Genomic DNA, 10,830 nt, shown 5'->3' on the forward strand with positions numbered 1-10,830 from the left:
TCCACTTCCCAGCCAAAGGGATTGAGGTAGGAATTCCAGTGAATTTTTTTTTCTTTTACACTATTTTGTTTGGTTTGGAGCCATATGGTGTTCCACCAGGCTAGCCTGAAACTCATTTATATAGCCCAGGCTGGTCTATAGAAAGTAACAACTTTCTGCTTCGGCTAACCCAGGACTGCACTATGGCTGCTACATTCTAACACCTTTGCTCACAGCAGCATTATTTACAAAATGAGCCAGAAAGCAATGGAAGTAAGGACCAGCAGAATGTGCTCTAGCAACACAAGGACTAATGATTCAGCCCTAGGCGCTGGAGAGATGGCTCCCCAGTTAGGAGCACACACCAACTCTTGCGTAAGACCCATGGCAGGCAGCTTGCAACAGCCTGTAACTCCAGTGGGGTCCCACGCCTCCACCAACAACCATACTTGATGTAAATACCATCCCCAAGTACACATAGTTTAAAATAATAAACCTTTTAAAAAAATTAATAAAAGAGGGCTGGAGAGATGGCTCAGCGGTTAAGAGCACTGACTGCTCTTCCAGAGGTCCTGAGTACAATTCCCAGCAAGCACATGGTGGCTCACAACCATCCGTAATGGGATCCGATGCCCTCTTCTGATATGTATGAAGATAGACAGTGTACCCACGTACATAAAATAAATAAATAAATCTTTAAAATAATAATAATAATAATAATAATAATAATAATAATAATAATAATAATAATAGTGATAAAAAGAGCTCTTGCAAGAGGACCAGAGTTCGAGTTTCAAGCACTCACCCTAGGTAGTTCACAACCACCTGTAACTCCAGCTCCAGGGTCTTCTTAGACACATGCACATGTGACATACGCATGTGGCACACACTGACACATTCATATACTCATGAATAAAAACAAAATCTTCATGTAACTCAGCCTTGTAAAGACAGGAGATTCTGACTCGATCTCCAGATGCCCTTTAGAGATTAATACTATGTGAAATAAGCCAGACATTGGGGCTCAGAGATAGCCTCACTGCTAGCATGAGGACCAGAGATCGAATCCCAAATACACACATCAAAGCTGGGTGTGGTGTGGTGGTGCACGCCTGTGTACGCCTGTAATCCTAGCATTGAGTGTTCAGGAAGCTGTTGAGACAGGCACTCCTTCTCCCTGGGGCTCACGGGCCAACCAGTCTAGAGCAAATTCCAACTTTGGCCTTTGACCTCCACATGTACATGTATACCCATGCGTGAGTACGCACGCGCACACAGACAGACACACACACACACAAACACATAGACCCACACACACACAATGCCACATCTGCAAATAAAAACAACGCAATATATCCCTCATCCCTAGAGTGGTGACATTCTTTTTTTTTTTTTTTTTTTTTCTTTTTTTCGGAGCTGGGGATCGAACCCAGGGCCTTGCGCTTGCTAGGCAAGTGCTCTACCGCTAAGTTAAATCCCCAACCCCCGAGTGGTGACATTCTTAAAGACCGATAGCGGGCTGGAGAGATGGCTCAGCGGTTAAGAGCACTGACTGCTCTTCCAGAGGTCCAGAGTTCAGTTCCCAGCAACCACACAGTGGCTCACGACCATCTGTAATGAGATCTGATGCCCTCTTCTGGTGTGTCTGAAGGCAGCTACAGTGTATATAATAAATAAATATTAAAAAAAAAAAAAAAAAAAAAGACCGATAGCACGTGGTGGTTCCCAGGTCTGGAGAGTGGGTGTCCAATGGGGACATAGCACTCATGTGGAATGAAGAAAGCACTCTTCAGTTAGTGGGGTTGGCACAGCAGGAGGAACAACATCCTTTGTTTTAGTTTGGTTTTCATTTGCATGCTCGAGACAGATCTTGTGTAACCTAGACTGGCCTTGAATTCCCTGCATAGACCTTGAGTTCTGTACTTCCTGTCTCCCAGTGCTGGGGATTATGTAAGTGTCTCCATACCTGACAGTATAAATGTATGTATGTATGTATGTATGTATGTATGTATTTATTTATGGACAGTGTCTTTCTGCGTAGTCCTGGATCTCTCGCTGTAGACCAGGCTGGCCTCGAACTCACAGAGATCCACCAACCTCTGCCTCCTGGGTGCCGGGATTACACGGAGTGCACCTGTGCACTCAGCAGTATGGCTGTTCGTAATGCTTCCCATCTGCACTGTTAGAAGTGACCAACACGGTCAATTTTTGTGGTTTTTGCTTGTCTGCAATGCTCGCCTGAACCCAGGGCCTCTGCGAGCTAGCCAAGTGTGCTCTCGTGAGACAGCACATTTCCACTTTGACAGTAGACCCCTAAGGCTTTACGCCACCCTATGTGTATTTTATTTGCACTTATTTATTGTGTGCAAATGCTAACACAGGTGTGGAGATCAGAGACAACCTTTAGGACTCCGTTCTGTCCTCCTATCAGATACCACAAACTGAGGGACAAGTGCCTTTGTGTGCTGAGCCGTCTCCGAACCCCCCCCCCACATCCACAATTAATTAAAAGAAAAAAAAAACCGGGTATGGTGGCCCACATATTTAATACCAACACTAGGGAGGCAGAGGCCAGCCTGATCTACATACTGAGTTCCAGGCCAGCCAGAGCTACAAAGTGAGACCTTATCTCCAACCCCCTACTCCCAGAAAGGATTTGTGTGTGTATACTAATATTAATTTTTTAAAATTGTTTTTGTTTGATTGCTTTTATTTATTTATTTCTTTTTTGAAAGATCAGATCTCTCCATTCCTACTAGGCAGGAATAAATAAATAAATAGAAATGAATTAAAACCAAGGACCAAGTGTCCTCTGCCTCCCCTCCGGTGTCCGCGTGTGGAACTGCAGGTCCCCTCCCTAACCACAGACTTCCCATTGTTCTCCATCCTGCTCTCCTGGAATCCAGGAGTTGAAATTCTTGATCCTCCCAGGAAAGCTGGCTTGGTTCAGATACCTCGCAGAAGCGTCGTCGCGAGAAGCTTCCTCTTTTATTCCATAAAATCTGCCGTTTCTCCGTGTCATTACACCTTTGCACGGAGAACCCAGCCCTTGCTTTGGGGAACGACAGAGCCTCCTCGCTACCCCGCGGCTCCACGCAGTCCTCATCCGACACGTGGCAGCCCTTCTCAGCTCTGCACAGCGAGGTCCTGCAGCCTCCCCCTGGTGGACGCTTGGAGTTGAAACTCAAAGTGGCCATTCGTTCCAGTCTGAGCCCTGTGAGCCCCGCCAGCTGGCGCCAGCCTGCAGAGAAGGAGCGGGAGCCATGGGAGGGAAGTTGCATCCAGCGCCTGGTGCAGCTATCACGTCCCTGCCTTCACGGAAGTCCTTCCTTTGGCTCCTAAAAGTATTCGGTTATTTCCAGGCATAAACTGTGGCGCTTAGGCCTCAGACACTTAAGTCCTAGTCTGTCCGATGTTCTTTTACTGAGTCCCACTGAGGCACGATCGGGAAAATCATCCTGACGTGGGAGATAAAAGGAGTCGCTAGCTGAAGCCTCAGTTTCTAGAGCCGCAGCACAATTAACATTTGCTGTGAAGGTGCCCAACATAATGTGTGTGTGTGTGTGTGTGTGTGTGTGTGTGTGTGTGTGTGTGTGTGTAATTTTTTTCCACATAAAATGTTAAAATATCAATGAACTGTGCTTAAAGCCTAAGGGTCACACTGTCTCTATGTTGGCCACCATGACAGGGAATGTTAATTGCGTTGAGATTCCTGATGCTGGGATTTCAACCCGGTTTCAGAATGCTGTTCCCATCTGGGTGGCCCCTTAGGCTTGAAAAGCCGTGCTCGGCTTCCCGCCATCCCTCTGTCTACTCCCCTGCTGAGCAGGCACCGCCCCTTCACGGAGCTGCAGCCTCACTTCCGGCTTCCACCACGTTGCCTTCTCCCTGTGGGCTTCCTCCCCCTTCAGCAGCTGGAGACGGTCATCTTAGCACAGTCCTCACCTTCCATCCTGCCTTACTCACCAGTTAGTTATCTTGAACTGCGGATTCCTCATCTTCAATGGATGCTTCTGCTCCAGACAGAGTCCTAGCGTGTTAAGGAGACTTGCCCAGGGCTCTCTACCGGGACTTTCTTATCTGCATCTCCCTCCAAGATCCTCCCCCATCAACAGTCCTATCTCCTCTCTGATCTTGCAGGTACCCTACTGCCTACATTCCTTTCTACTGTTGTGGAAAAATACCCTGAGGATAGCAAGGTAAAGAAGGAAGGCTTTGTGCTGACTCACAGTCCCAGGTTATTGCCCTCCAAAGCCTGGGCGTCTCGCAGCAGGGCTCAAGGACCTTTTGTTCAGTCCAAGCGATGGTGCCTCCCAGTTAGGGCCGGTCTCCTCACCTCGATTAATTACATCCAGATATTACCTCAAATACTTGCCCAGAGCTTGTCTCTGGCTAGTCTAGCTTCTGTCAAACCAACCAACACACTTTCTCAACCTACACACTTTCTTAGTGTGACCTTCCTCTTACACAGCGGGCAAGTCTAACCAGTGCGAGCGTGAGTGCGTGCGTGCGTGCGTGCGTGTACATATTGCACATGTGGACATTAGAGAAGAACTTGTGGAAAATCAATTCTCTCCTTCGTCAAGTGGGGGTGGAATTCATATTGTCAGAGGAGGGCAAGGACCTTTACCCACTGTTATCTTGCCGGCCCCCGATTTTTATTTATGTGTATAGACATTTTGCCTGCGTGTATGTCTACGTACCACCTGCACACCTAGTGTCCACAGAGGCCAGGAAAGGGTGTTGGATCCCCTGGAACCGGGGTTACAAATGGTTGTTAGCTGACATGTGAGTTCTGGGAATTAAATCGGGGTCCTTTGGAAGAGCTGCCAGTGCTCTTAGCCACCTCTCCAGCCAACCAAACTCCGACTTTTAAAACTTGTCACTCAAGGTCTTTGATGATAGGTCTATGGTGATCTATCTCCCTTAATCCAGTTTCTTCACACCCACCCAAGTACACCCTGTCAGTTAACTGGAGCACCGCTCCGGAGCACCAGGCTGCCTGTGCAAGGGCAAGCCAGATGTGAAATAGCACGTCAGTACTCCCAGCATCTGGAAGAGACTGCAGAGGATACAAAGTCAAGGCCAGCTTATACTGTGTGAGACCCCAGATAAAAACAAGCAACCAAATCCCTTGAAAGACCTCCTGGCGTGCCAGCTAAAGTACTTCCTGTTGGCTTGTGTATCAAGGCCACCTCTCTAGCCGCACACCCTTCCAGCGCCACCACCTGTTCGCCTTCAGAAGCTATTTTTGAAACCTTTCTCACCTGCCTTGGAGGCAGGAATTAATGTCCTGTTCTCAGTGTGCACTCTGTGCATGGAACAGGCTTTCAAACACTCCTCAAAATAATGGGTCGAGCCCCAGGCCTTTAATCCCTGGAGGCAGAGACAGGGCAATGTCTGTGGGTTCAAGGCCATATGTACACACACACATATTCATATATATACATATATAACTATGTATATATACACATACATATGTATATATATATCATACATAAATTTAGATTTTTTTAAAAGATTTATTCATTTATTATATATAAGTACACTGTCCCTGTCTTCAGACACACCAGAAGAGGGCATCAGATCCCATTACAGATGGTTGTGAGCCACCATGTAGTTGCTGGGAATCCAAGGCAAGGACCTTTGGAAGAGCAGTCAGTGCTCTCAACCTCTAAGCCATCCCTTCAGCCCCTCAGATAACAAAGAAATAAATCTCTTCAGCCCCTCAAACAAACAAACAAACAAACAAGTCATGTTAAGTGTTGAAAGAAAAAATCAGCGTCATTTGAATAGGTTTATTGGAGCTGAAACCGTGCTGCAATCAAATAGTTACTAGTACAGGCTGTGTGACATCTCTCCAATATAAGGCTCTTTATCAACCCAAAACAGACAAACACTCATTCCTTCTGCAAGATAATTTGGCATCGAGCAGTTGCCCCAAGTGGGCTCTATGGCTGGACATAGATCAGGCTCTCTGGAAGGTTTGTTTGCACACCTGGCCTTCGCAGAACATTTCCTGGGACAGGAAGAAGAGAGAAAAAAAAAGTTGATTTACGTTTTCAATAGCTCTGATACCGAATGTATGGTCTTCTCCATCTTTCTCCCGCACTGACAGCAAATGGGTGTCCAACAATTTGATCCTAACAGTCTCTACGGGAGCAAGTGTAAAACCACAAACACAGGTAAAGTTATTCCTATGTATGTGCATGTGTATGCATATACACACATACATATAGACAGGGTGTCTCTACATAGCCCTGGCTGTCCTGGAATTCACTATGAAAACCAGGCTGGTCTCAAACTCACAAAGATCCACCTGCCTCTCCCTCCCAAGTGCTAGGATTGAAGGCATGTACCACCTTACCCAGCCCTGGCTTTATATTTTGCAGATTTGATACCTTCTAGATTGTACTTTAGAAGTATTGACAGGTTTGAGCTGTGACCTGTAGCTGTGCAGTTCTGGCTGTGAAACAAACCAGTGTCCCTCTGTGAAGAAATAAGACCCCAAAGCAGCCAGAGGCAGTGAGCTGTACCTCTGGCCTCTTGGGGTAGCAAGGATGCACCAGGGACTGAGATTTGTTGATCATAGAGACCACCCTGAAACACTATTATTTTCCAGATCATAGTCAAAGCTGAGTAGTTACCTCACTGCCTTTCTCTATGTTTTAAAAAATACATGATCAGAACTGGAGAGATGGCTCAGTGGTTGGTTAAGAGCACAGACTGGTCTTTCAGAGATCCTCCACCAACCACATAATGGTTCCTAACCATCTATAATGAGGTCTAGTGCCCTCTTCTGGTGTGTCTGAAGACGGTGACAGTGTACCCATATAAATAAAATAAATACATCTTTAAAAAAAAAAAAGGGATCAATTCAGCCTAGAGCTGTAGCCTACACCTTTGACCCCAGCACTGAGGAGGCAGAGGCAGGCAGATCTCTGTGAGTTCAAGGCCAGCTTGCTCTACAGAGTGAGTTCCAGGGCAGCCAAGGCTACACAGCAAAACCAAAACCTTATCTTTTTTTTTTTTTTTTTTTTTTTTTTTTGGTACTTTTTTTCGGAGCTGGGGATGAAACCCAGGGCCTTGCGCTTCTTAGGCAAGTGCTCTACCACTGAGCTAAATCCCCAACCCCCAAAACCTTATCTTGAATAATAATAACAACAACAACAACAAAAGTCCCTCCGATCAAGATTTTTCTGCATGTTGAGAGGGAGAGGGAGAGGGAGAGGGAGAGGGAGAGGGAGAGGGAGAGGGAGAGGGAGAGGGAGAGGGAGAGAGAGAGAGAGGAGAGAGGAGAGAGAGGAGAGAGAGGAGAGAAGAGTGACTGTCCGTGTTATTTTTTATATATCTTACTGCTATCTCTTTAAAAAATAAAAACAGGGGTTGGGGATTTAGCTCAGTGGTAGAGCGCTTGCCTAGCAAGCGCAAGGCCCTGGGTTCGGTCCCCAGCTCCGAAAAATAGAAAAGAAAAAAAATAAATAAAAAATAAAAACAAAGGACACTGATCTGGGACTCATAACTGCATAGTTCAACCCTCAATAGAGAAGCTTCCTCTTGCTACAGATGGTAATTAACAGAGACCCACAGTTGGTCAATGGGCAGAGACCATGGAACACTCCACACTGCCGTGAATGGGATGCCTTTAGACAGCCTCGGGGCTGTAGGATCTATTCAGGAGACGAGGCAGAAAGGCCAGAGCCAGAGGTCGTGGACAACTCCAAGGGAACAGCATCTCCGAGACACAGCAGGGCTGTGTTGTGTACGAACTCACAGAGCCTGTGACAGCGAGCACAAGACCTGTACAAAGTCAAGCCAGGCAAATCCCAACAACCACTTGGTGGTTCCCAATCATCTGTAATGAGATCTGGTGCCCCTTTCTGGCCTGCAGGCATACATGCAGGCAGAAAGCTGTATGATGTATACATAATAAATAAATATATTTTTTAAAAAAAATAACAAGGGGATGAAGAGATGGCTTGGTGGTTGAGACTTCCTAATGCTCTTGCAAAGGACCAGTTCCCCACCCCCATATAGGGCAGCTCACGACCACCTGTAACTCCAGTTCCAAGGGGATCCAGCGCCCTCTTCTGGTCTCTGTAAGCACTGCATGCATGTGGCGGGCACACGCACGTACGCGCACGCGCACACACACGCACACGTACACATAAATACAAATATCTCTCCCCTAGAGTGTTTTCGAAAGAACAGAATTGGATAAGTACCAGGTGGAGCTGGTCCCCTTCAATCCAGTGGCTCCAGCCTCTGTTTTTCTTCTCTCCTTTCTGTACACAAGTGAGTTTGTCGTTCTCCCAGGTAACTGTGCTCTGCATGAAAGGAAGAGCAAAACAATCCGTAAACATTACCAGGTAGAATGCATGCCGTGTTAACTTTGTGAAATCTACAGACTGTGTTAGGTTTTAATATTTTTTTTGCTTTAAAAAAGATTTTTTTTGGGGTTGGGGATTTAGCTCAGTGGTAGAGCGCTTGCCTGGGAAGCTCAAGGCCCTGGGTTCGGTCCCCAGCTCCGAAAAAAAAAAAAAAGAAAAAAAAATTTTTTTATTTTATGTACATAAGTACACTGTAGCTGTCTTCAGACACATCAGAAGAGGGCATCGGATCCCATTACAGATGGTTGTGAGCCACCATTTGGGTACTGGGAATTGAACCCCCGATTCTCTCCAAGAGCCCCAGATGCTCTTAGTTGATGAGCTATCTCTCCAGCCCCAAGCCTATGTTCTTTCTTTTTCTTTTCCTATGGTGCTAGAAATCTGACTCAGGTCTCATGCTTGCTAAGTGAGAGCCCAGCCCTTAGCCATGCCCTAGCCCCTTACCATGCATTTTCTGTTATCCAGTCCTTTGTTGTCCTCCACAAATTCTTCTCCAACCTTGAATTTAAGAAGGTAGTTCCTCAGGCTGCTGCACGTGTTGATGCTAAAGGAGTCCCCGTTTTGCTCAATCACTTTCTGTGGCTTCAGCAACTTGGCGATCTTACGAGTTGCAAAGTCAATACCTGAAAAGTTATTGTTCCTGTTATATTTTTATTTTAATTATTTACGTTAACCTATGGGTGGGTATGGCGTGTGTAAGTTAGAGCACGGCTGGTTTTAAAGCAAGATTTTACATAAAGCATGCTGTCTTTGAACTTGTATAGGCAAAGGTGACATTAAACTTCTGATCTTCTTGTCCTCACTTCCAAGTATCGGATTACAGGTGTGTACCACCATACTTGACTCAGAACTTTTACGAATTTTATTTATTTAATATGTATGCGTGAATAGCTGCAAGCGTTATCTGTGCACCACATGTGTGCAATGCCCACAGCGGCCAGCAGAGGGCGTCGGATTCCCTCTAATAGGGCATTCAGATGGTTGTGCGCTGCCGGTGCCTGATCGAGCCATTTCTCTAGCCCCTAAAGAAGATTTTTTAAAAACTGCTTTTACTGGGGGTTTGGAGTCTGTTCTATTTACTTGAAGGCAAAACGAAGTTTGTTAAGCACCAAGTGTATCAAGATAAGATAGCTTAAGTCTCTAATTCCTATACTTGGGAAGCTGAGAGAGGAGGATTTGTTGAAGTCTGAGACCGCAGCCTGGTCTACAAAGTGAGGTCCAGGCCAGCTTGACCCAGAGACCTTATCTCAAAACAAACAGACAGACAAACAAACATTCCCAAACAAATCTCAACACAAGCCCTGGCAAACGGTCAAGAGTGCTCTGTATGCAGTAATAGTTGCCGAGATCTGCCAAACCTGTAGAGCCAGAGCAAGTTGCCGGGGCAACGCCATATTGAGAGTCTTTTAGGATGCTGGGACAATAATCAGACCCTCGTGGACCCATGCACCCCACTGGTGGCCACAGGGTTGGGCGCAGCTCCCCCACTGCACACATGGGTAGCTCAGGCTGACTCTGCCCGTTCATCTGCAGGAGTCGCCTTGGACTCCGAACACTGGCCAAGCAGGCTCAGCGCTGGGAGGGAAATTGAATTCTCATGCAGACCGTGACTGGTTTAGGGCGCCAGGACCCGCCCTGACCCTAGGAGCCCCAGCCGCCCCCATCCGTATCCGTGCAAAGTTGGACAGACACCGGTACAGAAGTACTTGCGATTCGAGGGGTGCAGAGGGATACCGAGGGAAAGACAGGTGTGGGCAGGGATGATTGACAGGGAGACCAGACAAGGGGGTCAGAAAACAGAGGATTGACAGAGGAGCAGAGACTGTGGGACAAGGTCAGGAGCTGACCAGCCGAGAGCATAACCCACAGGAGGGAGACAGAAGGACCTGGAACAGACAGGACAGGCTGCCTTCATTCAATCCCGGAGACACAACCCTGGGGTCCTACCCAGGGCCAGCATGTAGCCCTCGAAGTTATCGCTGCTGAGAAGGTTCCAGGTACCGCTGAGGTCTGCTGGCATGGTTGGGTGTCAGTTGGCAGCTAAAGCCTGAAAGTCACCGGGCGTGGTGCCTTATATTGTCAATGGGGCGGGGGCGGAGCCAGGATGGAGCCCGAGGGAACTACAAGAGGGGACAGGGAAGCTGGGGGTGGGGAACCGTGGAAACACCGGTTGGCTATCTTTCCTAACTTCCTTTCCCACATGCTCCGGCTTCATCCCTTCTCCTGCCCCACCCTACCTTGGCAACATCTGTTTCCCTTGTGACTCCCTCCTGGCGTTTAACTTTAGGCACGTCTGAGCCCAGAGTGTGTCCTAGGTCATCCTTTATTCTTCTGCCTCGACGTTAATGACTAAAGGAATGGTTTTCAGCTCTTAGCATCAAATACGGGGTCAACATAAATGACAGTATATGCAAACACACAGCCATCCTAATATAGAGAAATCCATTTCTTTTACCCCGCT

At 47.1% G+C, this 10,830-nt stretch overlaps 1 protein-coding gene and 1 long non-coding RNA gene across 3 annotated transcripts; both read right to left on the reverse strand.

Annotated features, from left to right (window-relative positions):
* Positions 1-2,671: 2,671 nt before the first annotated feature.
* Positions 2,672-4,461, reverse strand: LOC103692512 (uncharacterized). 2 transcript variants are annotated; one of them, NR_190497.1, is given in 2 exon segments: positions 2,672-3,220; positions 3,946-4,461. It is a non-coding gene; the product is annotated as an uncharacterized LOC103692512 (long non-coding RNA).
* Positions 4,462-5,758: 1,297 nt separating this feature from the next.
* On the reverse strand, positions 5,759-10,408 carry Rbp7 (retinol binding protein 7). Its single transcript, NM_001108693.1, has 4 exons — positions 10,317-10,408; positions 8,814-8,992; positions 8,205-8,306; positions 5,759-5,998 (listed from the first exon to the last, which is right to left on the reverse strand). The coding sequence occupies exons 1-4, from the start codon at positions 10,387-10,389 to the stop codon at positions 5,948-5,950; spliced, it is 405 nt and encodes a 134-aa protein (NP_001102163.1). The 5' UTR covers positions 10,390-10,408; the 3' UTR covers positions 5,759-5,947.
* Positions 10,409-10,830: the final 422 nt, after the last annotated feature.

The sequence above is a fragment of the Rattus norvegicus genome, chromosome 5 (genome assembly GCF_021556685.1).
Source record: "Rattus norvegicus strain SHRSP/BbbUtx chromosome 5, alternate assembly SHRSP_T2T, whole genome shotgun sequence".
Classification (NCBI taxonomy): Eukaryota; Metazoa; Chordata; class Mammalia; order Rodentia; family Muridae; genus Rattus; species Rattus norvegicus.

Excerpts from the sequence above, each read along its gene's own strand:
- Rbp7 (NM_001108693.1), bottom strand. The coding sequence starts at position 10,389 with ATGCCAGCAGACCTCAGCGGTACCTGGAACCTTCTCAGCAGCGATAAC. Across the intron at positions 8,307-8,813 it reads TGGATAACAGAAAATGCATG|AGCACAGTTACCTGGGAGAA; the intron begins GTAAGGGGCTAG and ends CCTTTCATGCAG. Across the intron at positions 5,999-8,204 it reads AAGGGGACCAGCTCCACCTG|GAAATGTTCTGCGAAGGCCA; the intron begins GTACTTATCCAA and ends TTCCTGTCCCAG.